This window comes from Cariama cristata, unplaced genomic scaffold (assembly GCF_000690535.1).
Source record: "Cariama cristata isolate BGI_N322 unplaced genomic scaffold, ASM69053v1 scaffold41996, whole genome shotgun sequence".
Lineage (NCBI taxonomy): Eukaryota > Metazoa > Chordata > Aves > Cariamiformes > Cariamidae > Cariama > Cariama cristata.
Genome location: NW_009621169.1, coordinates 1 through 14,365, shown reverse-complemented (window position 1 = coordinate 14,365; position 14,365 = coordinate 1). Strand labels below are relative to the sequence as shown.

The window sequence follows — 14,365 nt, the reverse complement described above, 5'->3', positions numbered from 1 at the left end:
CAGGGGGATCTACATACGTCCCTCTCTAAAATGATGAGCAGTGACGAGAAGGAGGGATTATGCACGGGAAAGTCATTTAGTTCAGTTTTTAGGGGAGATGGCACCGGGCCTGCAGGAGGCACGATGCAGGAGCTGCCATTCAAGGCTGTATGCAAAACCTGCAGCAAAGCCACACCGGGAGGGGCGGGGGGGTTGCAGGAGGGGTAACAACCAGGTCACCTGAATCTTTGTTCAGCAGCATTGCTGCCAACATGGTGGTTCTGGTCATGCTGTACTTACTTAATTAGCAAGGGTCCCGGTGAGTGTAGATTTGCATAATATGCCCTGGAAATTAGTCCGTTATCATCCACCACTGTGCGTTGCACATTGCTTCTGCCATGTTCAGTACTTAACAGGGTAATTGAGTGGAGATTGTCGCTTCTTTTGTTTCAACGCTAATCTGCTTTGAAGTAGCAATGCACTTACCATCTTTTCAGTACGATGAATGATTTGTACCCATTAGATGTTGATCAAACTGAAGGAATAGCTTCACCATTAATGTAGATATTGTATAAACAGCCAGGCAAAAAATCATACTTGAATAATGAAAATTCGTGTTCATAGGAGGCAGACTGCAGTATGGGAGAGGAAAAGCTATTTTGCAAGAAAAACACACAAAAAATAAATTAATCATGCAAGAGGTAAAATGATGGAAGCAATGTTTTACAAAAGAACTCACCATGCCAGCCATGAGAATGATTCAGCTGGCAGTTCCCAGCAGGTTTGAATTGTACATAGCTTCTCATTTATTACAAAAGAAGAAAAACGAATGGGATTTCACTGTAAATGTCTAGGATTTAATTTGTGTTGAGTGTTGGGTGCTAAGTCAAAAACACAAGCAGACCTGGTTTTGAAGGAAAAAAAAAAACAATGGGACAAGCAGATTCTTTCCCATGTGTGTGCACATACCTGAAAATTCGTTCCAGTTGGCAAATTAAACATTAAGACCACTCCACACCCTGTAGTGCTTAATTTTGCTGTCCCTTGTCCAGAAAATAGCTATGCACCAGCTAAGTCCCAGTTACTCTTTCAAACAAAGCTCTCCTTACAAGCAGTTCTGCATTAAGAATCCTAAATAGAAACCTTGTCATGAGGATTCATGGAAGAGAAATTGAAGTCCTTGAGGTAGAGAGATCTGAACAGGAGGTGACAAGTGGCAGCTGTACTTCATGGCTGTAGTAATGGGAAAAAACAAATTAAACCTTTTTAAAATGATAAGTTCCATTCTCTTATTTCCCTTTTATTTTCCCCCAACTTACAACTTCCCATATAACTTTCGAAACTTAGTTAATACACAGAAAATAAGTGAAATCTTTTTTGAGCTTATTCAACATAATGCATGAGAGGCTGCTTTTTAACAGGAACTTCTTAGAAGATTCTTTAAGACTTATATTCAAGAGCCTGATTTTATTCATATAAGATGGAAGAATTGAAGAGTGCCACTCTTCTCTCTTCTCATGGAAGAGAAGAGAGGTAAAAATTGTTATATGCCTTCTTTCTACCATCTGTGTTTGGACTAGTTGTGGCGGAGTACACACGCATTAGTAAGAGCTGTCATTTACAGCAAGGTTCCAGTGATACTTGTTGGCTCTGGTCTAGTATTTCAGTAGCGCATGGCTCTTTGGCAGGGTACATGTCCTTTCTGGAACCTCAAGTGCCTCTTAAAATAGAGCATGTGAAAAAGAACAGTATAAAGCTGTTGGCACTGTTGCTCCAGACCATCAGACTTACTGGAGCAGTGAATTGGGAGGGCACAATAGAAAGCATCTTCCCAAAGAACTACTGAGACGAGGCTTTTATATCCTGTGATTGTGTCCTGCTGCCTTGGCCGTCCAGAGTTCCCCATGGTTTCGCTGGAATATGAGCCTAATTACAGTCTGTTCCTGAAAATCCCATTGACAGTAAATGTGTGACAAGGTATTCACCTTACCTGTGTCCATTTGGTCACCTCTATCTATTCAGTACTGCTTTCAGAGAGTGAATATCTTGAGTGGTCCCTTAGTACTCCTAAAGCAGCTGCTTCAGATGTAAGTTGTGTTAGAAAAGTTCCATCTTCATGTAAAAATGTCATTTTAGCAATGAATTTTTAATTGTTTTGGTGGTGGTGTTTTTTCCTGAGAAACTCTTGCTTTTTCAGCTTTTACAGTGAAGCTTTCTGTTCCTGCAGGTCCCAGAGGGAACTGCAGTTATTCAGGATCTAATATTGTTTGATTTTTCAGGATCTAATGTTGTTCTCTTGGCAAGAGATGGAACTATCTTGCCAGCAATTAGAAGGTTTATAGTGGAACTAAATTGAACACAGGAGCCATGCAAATGTATTATAGGAAAGCTCCTCAGTCAGCGGATGAAATCCTGCACAAATTCTTATGCAGTCTGTGATTGTTATTGGTAAAAGCATGGAGGAAGTTGGAAATTTTGTTATGGATACCAAACACCGATTTGAGACAACTTTAGAGTATTCTCAAAGGACTACTTCCTTTTAAAAACAATTCCAGAAAGTTACTAACAGTGTTTTAAATGAGAGGAAAGATAAATAAATGTATATTGAGCATCTGGGAAGCAAAGTATTTAGTCTTTGGTCTTTAATAGCGGTGATCTTGCTGATAAAATATGCATCTGACTAGTTGTACAGACACAAGCACTTCATGATGTTAAGTTAGAGTTGATTTGATTATGGGAGTTTTGCTTGACTAACTGAGAGGGACACCAGGCAGTTCTTAAGAAGGGTTGCAAAAGCGTTTTTACTTTAATGTGCAGATACCTAAGGCATGGGCATCTCAGAAGTAAAAAGATTAATGACATGTGAGCAGCAGCAGTAAGATATGCTAACAATGATAAAAGCGTTACAAAAACTGTGAAATTACAGAACATTCACATTTTAGTAAGATCTGAGACTTCCAGGTATGTCAGTTTGAATCAGAACTTCTAATCTTGTGTCAGGTTGGTCCAGCGAGTTATACCTACGTTCAGAGCTGCCATGTTGGCTGTCTTGAAAATGTCGTTCAAGTATTTAATAGGACTTCTCTTCATTAGGTTTCTTGTTTTAAGAGCCGGTGAATGGGGTTGGGGAGGTGGGGAACAAAGGTGGTCTAGTTTTTACCACATCTGTGGCACATTTGTGACACATCTTGGATATGTAGGAAAAAGCTAAACTACCAAGCAGCTGGTTGTGACAAAAATACTAGCTCTAAAATAGAAATAGAACTGCCTATTTTAGCTTATTTGTTTCTCCAGATTAAGCATTTGATTACTTTCCATTCATTTGTCACTAGAAGTTCATTTCCACAAATACCTAACAGAGGCTCAGATAGTCCCCGCCCACTAATCCTTCCACCCTTCAAAGCAGCTATGCCAAATGCAGGGAACATGGAAGCTCTGGAATACTTTCCCAGTGATGGTCCCATTTTGAGCCATTTTCAGTAAGTATTACTGGCTCTAAAGGTCAGTGATAAATTCCTCACTCCCTGGTTTTCAGAGCTTTGACTGTAATTCATCTCAGTGTTACAGAAAAGCAGCTGGTAACGGTATTTCTGCATTAATTACATTACAGAGTACTTAATTGTAGCTAAGATCAAGCATGTGCAATCAGTCTTTTTCCCATGCTTGCAGCCTCTCCCTCTTGCCAATAAGCTCCACTTTTGTCTTGGGAGCCTGCTGCGACTTCAGACCAGATGTTTCTGCGCCAAGAGACTGAAAAAGTAACATTGCGAAATCCAGATTTAGTCAAAAGAAAAGATACAGACTTGGAAACAGCATATTGAGGGCGCATTAGTTAAAATATTTGGTTCTTCTGTGAGGACTTCAAATTCTGGTAGGATGGAAATGACTGCAAAGAGTCACATGGAGTATCGTGTGTCAGAGCAAGGATGGGAGGTCTGTGAGAAGAAGCTGCAAAACCTCTGCTGGGCTGCTTGTTGCTGCGGTGCCTGTAAGATGCCTTTCAGTTAGGCAGTAGTATGGAAGGCTGTTCCTAAAAATGAGCTTGAATGTCTTGCTCTGGACTAAAGATGCAAATAATCCATGTACGTCTTCAGTCCGCTTCTTAGGCTTAAAAGCAGAGAGAGATGGGAGGCATGTCCTTTTCAAATAGTCCTAGAAGCACACGTTCAGTATTTTACATGGAGTGGGTTTATGTTGCTGTCTCAAAGTGGTGTATGTGTAGGCTGCTGCACGGGTACTCTCACGATTCTTCAATTTTGGTGGTGTGCTTTTGCTACTGTTAAACTGATGAACTTTGATTCGAGACCTTTACCATCAAAGTACTGCAGCTCTTAACATGCTTTGCTGTTTGGCCACAAGTCTTAACTTGACCTATTGGTGTGAGGAATCTTACTGTTACTAGACTGATTTCTTGTGTTCAGCATTTTTTAATCTTTTTTTCTTTGCAAATCTAATATTCCGATGAGATGGAAGAAGGTAGGGTACTGAGAAATTAATTCAGGAATGTCTGTGTGGCTGAAATGAAATCTGGCACTCAAAAATAGAGCAACAGGGAAATGTTCAGTATTGGGAGCAGTGTAAGCTTACAGAAGACATTTTTGTAGTAGTACCAGTTGTAAGATACCCAACATGAAATCCATCTTTAATTGGCTGGTACCAATTGCTTGACAGTGTGTAGGATAAATCAAATTACTTAGTCTTGTGTGTAATAGACTGATGTCCCCGCTGCTACAAGAGCTTTATTATAGCCAGCACTGGAAAACGTACAAATGAGCTGCCCATTGACTGATAGGGCAGGGCTTGTGCCCGTGGGCCTGCCTGCTCTGTACATAAGCTACAAGGAGAGAGCTTCAGTTTTCCTGAGCACTTCAAATTAGCAGCAAATTAGCATACAGCTAAAACTTGTGAAGGAGGAAAGGAGTATGTGCAGGGTTTGGAAGGGAACTCTTACACTAGAAGCATGGTACTTATGTATCCTGGGAAACCCTCTAATCCCTATCTTCCTACCCAGAAAATAGGGTAGGCAGCTAGGTGGGATTTTACTGCTCAGTTTCCACAGATACCGTAAAGCTGTAATCTGCCAAGCATGGTCCTCTGGATCAGTTTGCTACTCCAGTTCACCATGAGGCCATGCAAACACTTGTACGAACACAGCCAGTACCTGGGCAGCTTGAGGCAGATGAGGAAATAGGGGCAGTGGTCCAACGCTACCGCCCTTTCTGGCTACCCATGCCCTCCCTCAATTGCATATCAAATTGTGGTCTAATATCCGAAGTGGAACTTATGGCAAAAGAAGAGGCCCTGCTAACACAGCCATTTTGTGCGCCATAAGCTTGCTGCGGGCACAGGAGAACAAAGTGGCTGTACTTAGGCAGCGATTATGTTGGCCTGCTGTGCAGCTGTGCATGTTAAAAGTGTATCGTGTCGAATGCAACCATTTCTGATCAATAGAATCTGTATGAGCATTAGCAGCAGGACAACTGCTAGGGCTTAAAACACTCTGTCACACGTATCTGATATGCTTTGTCAGAGTATTGTCCGAAGCTGCCTGCAGTCTAACATAGCTTCTCCACAGTGGGTGTAGATCAAGCCCTCTGGAAATGGAGTCTTACCGGTGCTGCTTGTACCAAAACTCTCTTATTCAGCTTTGTGTGCATTTACTAGGAATTGGGTCTTATATTTGTTAACAGATATGCTATTGTATGCATATTAAAATGTACAGAGAAGTATTCTAAGCTTTATAGCTGATCACCTTCATATGTTTGGGCTGCCTTGGTGTGGAACAATACTGACATTCAGTGGTTGATTATACTTGCTACTGTTGTGTGACTATCCAGGAGATTTTGGAGGGTTTTAATGTTCAGCGCTGGATAAATTCAGAACATGTTTAGTTGAAATGGATTAAAGCAATTGTATCAAGGCTCCTTTAAAAGAATGCTGTGCTCACAGTATTAAAGTTGTCTATTTTTTTTAACAAACTAAATTAGAGATTAATTTAGTCCAGGAGAGAGACAGTGGAAACACACAATAACACTTTGTAGCTTTGTTTCCTTTACCCCTCTTAAGCAAATTGGCATTCAGTTTCCAAAAGAACATCCTGTTATATACCATGTTGGCTTAGTTGGATTTTTCTGTCCACTTTTTGACTATTGGTCTTTTTGTGTCTACCACCAAAGAGAGTGTGCTCTTAGCAAGAGGTATCTAAGACCTGGCAAGGCCCCAGTGAAGATGAGCACATTGCTGTCATGCATGTGAAGGAGCAGCTGGAGTCAGGAATTTGAAAAGCTGGATCTTGGCTCCCTTCCCCCATCTGCTGACTTAGGTGGAGGGAAATAGCATCCTAACTACCTTCTTTAGTAGTACTTTTTCACCTTCTCTGGTGAGCTTTGGAAGACATACTTTTGTTTGTCAAGATCTGCAGGGCCAGACCATTTTTCAGTGTTACAAGTGTGTTGGGAGGTCAGCCTAGTACTCTGGGCAGTTTAGATTCAGACACGGCAAACCAGAACTCACTCTGGATGGAGCTAAGTGCTTATTCCAATACTTTGGAATGAGGCTTAATCATGCAGTGTTTGGACTCAATATCTCCGTGTGACTGGGCTGTTTACATGTAGATGCTTCTGTGCCATCTTCACATTTGTTTACGAGAGTCAACATTAGTGAAGGAGCAAATTTTATCTGCATTTTATGGCATGATCCTGGTCAAACATCCTAAGATTAATGAAAACTATTATATGTTTTTGGTAGATGTGTTTGGCTTCTCTTGGACCTGCAGAGTTGACGGTGGTCTTCCTGTTTCAAGGTGGACCTTTTTTTTGTCAGAGGATGGTTATGCTGCAGATTAGCCAAATAATTATATCTGTCTCTTGTAAAGGCTAAAGAGATAAACTGAAGTCTGATAGCATTTGTCTCTTCTGTAGATGTGGAGAAAATAGTTTATTCACTTCATTTGAATCAACAACTTAGTTCACTTACTATCTCGTTGAGAGTTGAAAAATAGACTGGGAATTAGCTTTAAAAAAAGGCAGATAAGCTTCTTGTCCCATGAATAAAGTGAAGGATCAGTGGCTGAGGTATGTTATTTGTAAATCTTTAAAGATGTAAGAAAAAACAATTACATCCCTTATCTGCAGTTCATACTCCTGTTTTTCATGAGCGAGTTAGTTTTTAAGTGTAAAACATTTTATGTAAACATATTTCATGTGTGTCAAGCACATTTGAGACAATTTTATTCATTAAATCAGATTTAAACTCCTAGTTTTGTGTACTTTTAATTAATTCCAACCCTTTATCCAAGTGCAGCTTGGCATAGATCATAAGTAAAAGGCTAATCAGCCAGCAAATAAGAAACACTTCTAGTGAAAAAAAAGGAAGTGAGAAGCTAAATAGCTATATCTTTAAGGTAGCACAATTCTTAATTATGTGTGTAAATGTTACGCAAACTCCTCTGCCATAGGAAACTTTATGTATAGATTACCCTTACATGTTGCCAAACATGTTTGAGTGCCAGCTCATGACAGTCAGCTTTTCTTTAAGAAATAATTACAAATACCAAATAGGGATGAAAGTGGAAATCAAGGGTGCTAGCTCCTTGCTTACATTGTGATATACATTAGTGGCTTAATCCACTGTGAAATATTTTGTGGTGGAACATTCCTCTAAATAAAGAAATGTAATTTAAAGAAAAGCGGCAAAGGAGTCTTTTTCTTAAATTCACAGTGCATGTTAGTAAAGAGTAACTGTTGTAAGAAAGGGAATCTGGGAGAAGTAGTAATGTCAATCCTTATATCCTTTTGTTTATTTTAACTGCTTTGAATGTGTTTCCAACAGAAAATGATCCACAGCCTGTTTCTTATAAACTGCTCCGGTGATATATTCTTGGAGAAGCACTGGTTTTTTGAGCCAATCTGTGTGTGATTATTTCTTTGAAGCTCAGGAGAAAGCAATCGATGTTGAGAATGTGCCTCCTGTCATCTCAACGCCACATCACTACCTCATCAGCATCTATCGGGATAAAATCTTCTTTGTGTCTGTCATACAGACAGAAGTGCCACCACTGTTTGTAATTGAATTTCTGCACCGAGTAGCAGATACTTTCCAGGTCTGTCACCATTAAATAATTTTAAAATTGAAATAATTCCAAGGGAATTTTTGTATAAACTTCTTTTAAAGAAAGGTAATAAACCCTCCTGTCGGTGACTTTCCCCTTTGCAATTTTTAAGTCAAGCACTGGTTTATAGAGTCAAAGGAAAAGAAGGTATATTTTATGTATTCATTTGAATTATAGTTACCAGTGCACATGCACTAAGCCCAAATCCTGCTTTGTAAATGCTGTCTTTTTCTGTAAGCTTTTGTACTGTTCATGTTATATAGCTGAAAAGGAGCGTGCAGTCATGAAGCACTCTGTAGGGAGGAAGGAGCTGTGAAGCGTGAGTCAGTTTCCAACCTATTTCGCAGATACGGTTAATAAAGGAACCTCTGTGAAGATTGAGCATTGCCAAAAGACAGTCTCCTTATTTTACAAGAGCTTTCTGACTGAAGATGTGTTAATGTTCACATCTGTGAAAACCTTTGGGACATACATACTAGTAAAACAGATTACATTAATTTCACTGTTCACATTGTCTTTATTGCTAATTAGATGATAAATGTAACCTTAACATATGATGCCATCAGACTATAGAAGTAGCTAGTCAGTTTAGGCACTAAAATTCCTTGATATATTGAAGAGTTTCTGTAAGCAAAAAACCCAAACTTTGTCAAAGCATTTTAACGGGAATAAAAATCCTCTCCTTTGTAATCCCTGATTTGTTTAGGATTACTTCGGTGAATGTTCTGAGACTGCAATTAAGGACAATGTAGTTATTGTGTATGAACTTCTAGAAGAAATGTTAGACAATGGCTTTCCACTGGCAACAGAATCTAACATATTGAAGGAGCTGATTAAGCCTCCCACAATTTTGCGGTCCGTTGTGAACTCCATCACAGGTATGAAAATAAATAATTTTCAGCGGTGACTGACTGCTTAAAAACAAAGCCCCATCATGCTTCATAGCTAAAAAATAATATATTGGTGTGAATCTGAGGTGAGGCGACTGTCCTGCCATTTCTCACAATTAAGAGTTGAAGAAAAGCAACTTCCTCCTTATTTGCAGTTTACATCTGGCCCCTTTGATATCCCGGTAACATTGTCTGGTCCAGCCACAGCTGCTGAAGTCCCTCAGGAGCAGCAGTTCCCAGCAGAGAGAGCACACAGGCAGGTGCTCTGGGATTGGTACACAGCTAGCCCCAGGCCTTGAATAACTGAAGGGCATTGGAGAAGGTTATGCATTTTAGAAGAAGTCGTTATAGAAAGGTATATAATAGATATCTAATAAATCTTGGCTGCCTGGGAAGAGATACATGAAGGGAAGCAAATAGCCTGTCCTCAGCCTCCTCCCTGCCCCCACCACCATCAGCATCCATCGAGTTCGGAGCTGGTTTCATGGATGTCTTGCACTGATAGAGCCGAACATCTGTCAGCTGAGCTGATGGAATCTGCTTGTCTGGCAAGCAGGTGCAAAGGAGGTACGGCATTAAGTGTCAGAGATACGCGAGATGTTCGCCTGTACATTGTGTTAGAGAAGGGTATTACGTGGGCCACAGGGCCACACAGAGGTAGTGCTCAGAGGAACTGGTCTTTGAGGTAGCATATGTGATTTAATCTTGTGAGTATAAATCTCATCAGTTTTAATTTCTAGTTTAGGGGGTTTGGTTGGGGTTTTTATTTTAAATGTGGTTTTGGGTGGTGGTAGTTACGTTTATGAAAAATACGATGTTAATGGACTAGATGCACCACTGTAAGGGAAATTAAGACTCCTGAAGCCAAGGGTTGCAGTATCAAATCCTCTTGTTTTATCTGAAGCCTTATTAGAATTCCCTAGGAGCCTAAAGCACCTGCCCGGGGCAGCCTGCATCTTGTCACTGTCAACAGCCGAGCGCTGAACAGGTTGGAAATGGCATCCTGAGAGCTCTCCCGCCTACCTGGCCTGGCAGCCCAGCCTGTGTAGAGCTGCTCCACCCTGCCAGGCTGCTGAGGGACAGGAGGCAGGGGCGCAGCAACTGCTCACCTTCAGAGATGCAGTGGGAATGAGGAAATGGTTGCAACTCCTCTCCCACATGTTGTAGCACCAAGGTGGACTTTAGAGAGGGGGTTTTCTGTGTGAGTTATTTTACTAGCTCAAAATAATGAAAACTTATGTTTTCTGCCTGCTGGGAGAAGACCTACCCAGCAGGTTGTGTAGAAACGATAACTGCTGTCTCTTGATGAAGCTGTCTCGTGCAGCAGGACATACTACCGCATTCGTTGTGCTAAAGGGCACAAGCAAGCATGAGCTGTGGCCCTGTCCTGGGACCTACTTCTAGCAGAGGGAGTTGTTTCCACTATACTGGGATTCCAACATCAGTCACCTAAGCCCCATAAGTGATAAGATTTTATTTTCGTTTTCCTTTCTAAAGAATCATCAGTATACTTTATAACTAGGTAGCTCAAGAAGCCCTTTTCTCACACTGAGTGGTACTGAGAACAGGAGCCGAGGGTGAGAGCAAGGCCGGCAAGGGCAGTGGCATCTCTGTTAAGGAGCCCAGAAGTTGAGCCAATGGGTCAGGGCAGGGATCGGGATCAGGTTATAACAGGGTCATCTATAGCTCAGTGGTTGCCAGGAAAGTCCATCATGATGAGACAGGTCAAGCCAGAAAGTCAAGTTTATGGGCCAGAGTCTGGATCGATTTGACACATGGTCAGATGTAGACGTGGCTGCAGGGTAGCTCAGTTGGGTACCAAGGGTGAGAGCCTCTGCCTAACAACAGCTCCCAAGCAAAGGGGGTGGGAGCCCTCCTTAAGGCTTCTTCCCGGTCTTTCTTCATAACAGCTCTTACCAGTGAATCAGCCCTGAAGGCAGCCGCCTAAAACTCTTAGAAGGGGGAAGTGTGCTTAAGGCCCTCACAAGGAACTGTAATGTCTTGAATTGTAGTGATGGAATCCTTTGCAGAATCTAGCCTCACATCTACTCCCACTCAAACTTACTGCTGACCTGAGCCTTGTATTTTTCTGTGCAAGATACAATCTGAAAACATGCTTAAAGTGCAGTCGTGTCACCTAATGAACGAAATTTTAGCAGGCTGTGTTCTAGTCTGCAATTCTTGAGGGCAAATCTTGCTTTGATTCTTAATTTTGGCAGCTGAAACATTCCTCTTGTTAAATTGCTGATTTTGAGTTCCTTTTCATTTTTAAGGCAGTAGTAATGTGGGTGACACACTTCCCACTGGACAGTTATCCAACATTCCTTGGCGCCGAGCAGGTGTAAAATACACAAACAATGAAGCCTATTTTGATGTCGTTGAAGAAATTGATGCAATTATAGACAAATCAGGTAGGATGCCTTACAAGCTTATTTTTGTTTGTTGAATGTGTTTACATTTAGCTGCTGATGTTTAGAGAGAATACAGTCCAATGGTTTTTTTGCATGTTTTATATACATTAATCTGTACCTTAAATAGAAATATACAATTTAAAATGATGTGCCCAAATCTGTTTCTTCAGTTCATCTTAAAATAGCAATATTCTCTAGGCTGCTTCAAGAACATCCACAAGAAATATTCTGTACTTCGATGTTTTCTGTTCATATATTGATTATCTCTTAAGAGATATAAATGGAAAAAAATACTTGAAGTTTTACATGTGATGAGAAAATTATCTTCCATTTTCCTCCTAAATGAAACAAAAGCTTTCATTAGCTTTCTTCTGGATAGCAAGTCAAAACTTGGTGCAAAATAGCTGGACAGTTTTCTTTTCCTTATATATAAACTGGAGCCAGATATTATGAAGCATAATAATACTCCTTTCTTTTCTGTAAATGAAACATGATATCTTCAAATACAAAAATCTTTAATCTGAGATTTAACTCTGAGGAGAAATCTGATAACTTTTGTGTAAATGTTGCCATGTGCCAAGAAGTAGAAAAAACTGATCCAAAAAGAAAACTGCTACGCTGTGGACAGGAGCCTGCTATTTTATTCATTATTGGGGCCATCAGTTACTGAAGCTGAAGACATGACACCATTTTGTGGTGGTATGGGGCAGGGAGCAAATCTCTGATTTCTTCATTCATTGCTGGTGTTGTAGCAGTAGTCAATGTTGTTTTGTTCCATACACCGGTTCAACAAATGCTTTGGCCACCGTTGAAGTGGATAGTCATAAATAGCTCTTTGTGCAGCTCTTATACTCTTGCCATCGTGAAACTAAAAGAAAGTGGCAGTCACAGTCAGAACACCCTGATGGCTGTGTTACTATCCTAGCTCAACAGAATTCCCAAGAGTAGTATGAGTGCTTAGTCTGAGGAGTTATAATCAAGACTATGTTTGTATTTCTGTATGTTTTTCAGGCCCAATCAGTGTCCACTCAGCGTTTAAAGTTCCTACTAAGAATCCACTGCAGTAGTCACAGCTACTCTTGTCTGCTCTGATGCCTTGGGGACTAGCAATGCAAGAATCTTTCTTCCTAACCTTCACTAGGGCTAAGTAGCAGATAACGTTGCTCCCCTAGAATACAGATGTTATCTTGTTTCACAGGGATATGGTTAACTACTTTCATCTGAAACAGGATCCCTTCTTTTCATGCAAAGTATTAACCCACAGTTTCTCCTTCCCCTTGACTAGATCAGCAACCATTTCTACATATCTTCTAAAATAACCTTTGCTTGTAGGGCTAATTAGTCCAGAGTCCTGCTCATGCCTTTCTGTCCTTGTAGGGCATTTAAGGAAATGAGCCTTTCCTGGGTAAGATGCTTGGTATTCTTGCTTTGGGGTTTTTTTTGCTATAGGTTTATTTAATGTCAAGATGAATATGTGATCTCACTGTAAACACGCCATGCTTGTGAAAGCCAAGGTTATCTGGAGCTTTATAGCACAAACTTACTGTGTTTTGATGTTGACTGTTTTGCTGTGCTTCAACTTCCCTGCACCACTACACAACCTGCTAGTTTTCTGGAGGCGGGGATGAAAGAAAGGAAGATTCAGAGCTTGCATATTCTGAAATTCTTATTTGTTCATTGCTGGCAACCAGTTCAAGCACATCCAGCACAAGTCCTGTGTAACGGCTGGCACAAGTATAATTAACTGATTTGGGACAAGCTGTTTGCTCTGGCTCATGTATTTTAGCAGGCTGCCCAGGCTACAGGTAACTGGAATGACCTTTCCTATCTGTGCTTGATGTGTTCTTGAGTGTTGTGCAAATGTCACCTGTGTCCTCTAGCTGCACTTCACAACATTTGCTAGGCCCTTGATAATAATGTTGTCTTTTTTTTTCCCACCCCGCAGGTTCTACAGTCTTTGCAGAAATCCAAGGTGTTATTGATTCGTGTATTAAGCTCTCAGGAATGCCAGATCTTTCTCTCTCTTTCATGGTATATTTAGCATATCTTTGGGAATTTTAATTGCTCAGGATTTATTTTTCTTAATGATCAGAGTTAAACAATTTTAAGAGCACAATCACTACTTCATGTGGTACACATATGAAAAATAACAAGTTTTGCATTATATTGTAGAAGTTGCTGGACTGCTCGGTAGTTGGAATGGCTTTTGTCTGTACATAAAAATATACTCACAGGAACTACTGTACCAGGTCAGACCAGAAATCCATCTAGCTCAGTAACGTGTCTCAGATAATGGCTAGGAATGGTACCTCGAGTCTAAGAACTAGGAATTGTGTAGAGTTCAGTAGCTAGTTCGAACTGCTGATACTTGATGAGATTTCACTTACCACTTTGCCACTACTTACAGAACCCACGGCTGCTGGATGACGTCAGCTTCCATCCATGTATTCGGTTCAAACGCTGGGAGTCTGAGAGAGTCCTTTCATTTATTCCTCCTGATGGGAATTTTAGACTGATCTCCTACCGTGTCAGTTCACAGAAGTACGTTCCGTTGAGATACACTGGTTTTTCAGATATACCATCTACTGCTTTCCATCTGAGTAACTGCAGATTTCTCCATGTTATGGAGGGAATTTGCATTGTTGCTAAAATGCATGTTCTTGGGTTTTGTCTCATCTGTGGCTTTGTCCCCACTAAAACAAGAAAACAGTTTTTCAGTGAGCTGCTGATACTGAGCAATCATTTTTCAGTGGGAAAAACCACACATGACAGTAATAATAGGGCTATTTGTTCCTAGTAGTTATTGTTGCTGCTGGATGCTTTGTGGCTAAGTTTATGTACATAGAGGACTCTGATCTTCATAAAAAGAATAAAGCAAAAAAGTCTAAACTGCAGATACTTGCAAACTAAGTCTGATTTGACTGGTGGCAGTTCAGAGAATTGGCTCAGTGAGATTACTTTAAAAAAACATAAAT

At 40.6% G+C, this 14,365-nt stretch overlaps 1 protein-coding gene across 1 annotated transcript; it reads left to right on the top strand.

Moving 5' to 3' along the window:
- Positions 1-7,812: 7,812 nt before the first annotated feature.
- On the top strand, positions 7,813-13,931 carry LOC104157203 (AP-3 complex subunit mu-1-like; the record flags this gene model as incomplete). The annotated part of the gene is given in 6 exon segments (XM_009701853.1): positions 7,813-7,871; positions 7,873-8,080; positions 8,796-8,967; positions 11,253-11,390; positions 13,336-13,421; positions 13,798-13,931. Coding segments are annotated over 6 exon segments (797 nt in total), but the record flags the coding sequence as incomplete, so codon positions are not given.
- Between the last annotated feature and the right edge of the window lie 434 nt (positions 13,932-14,365).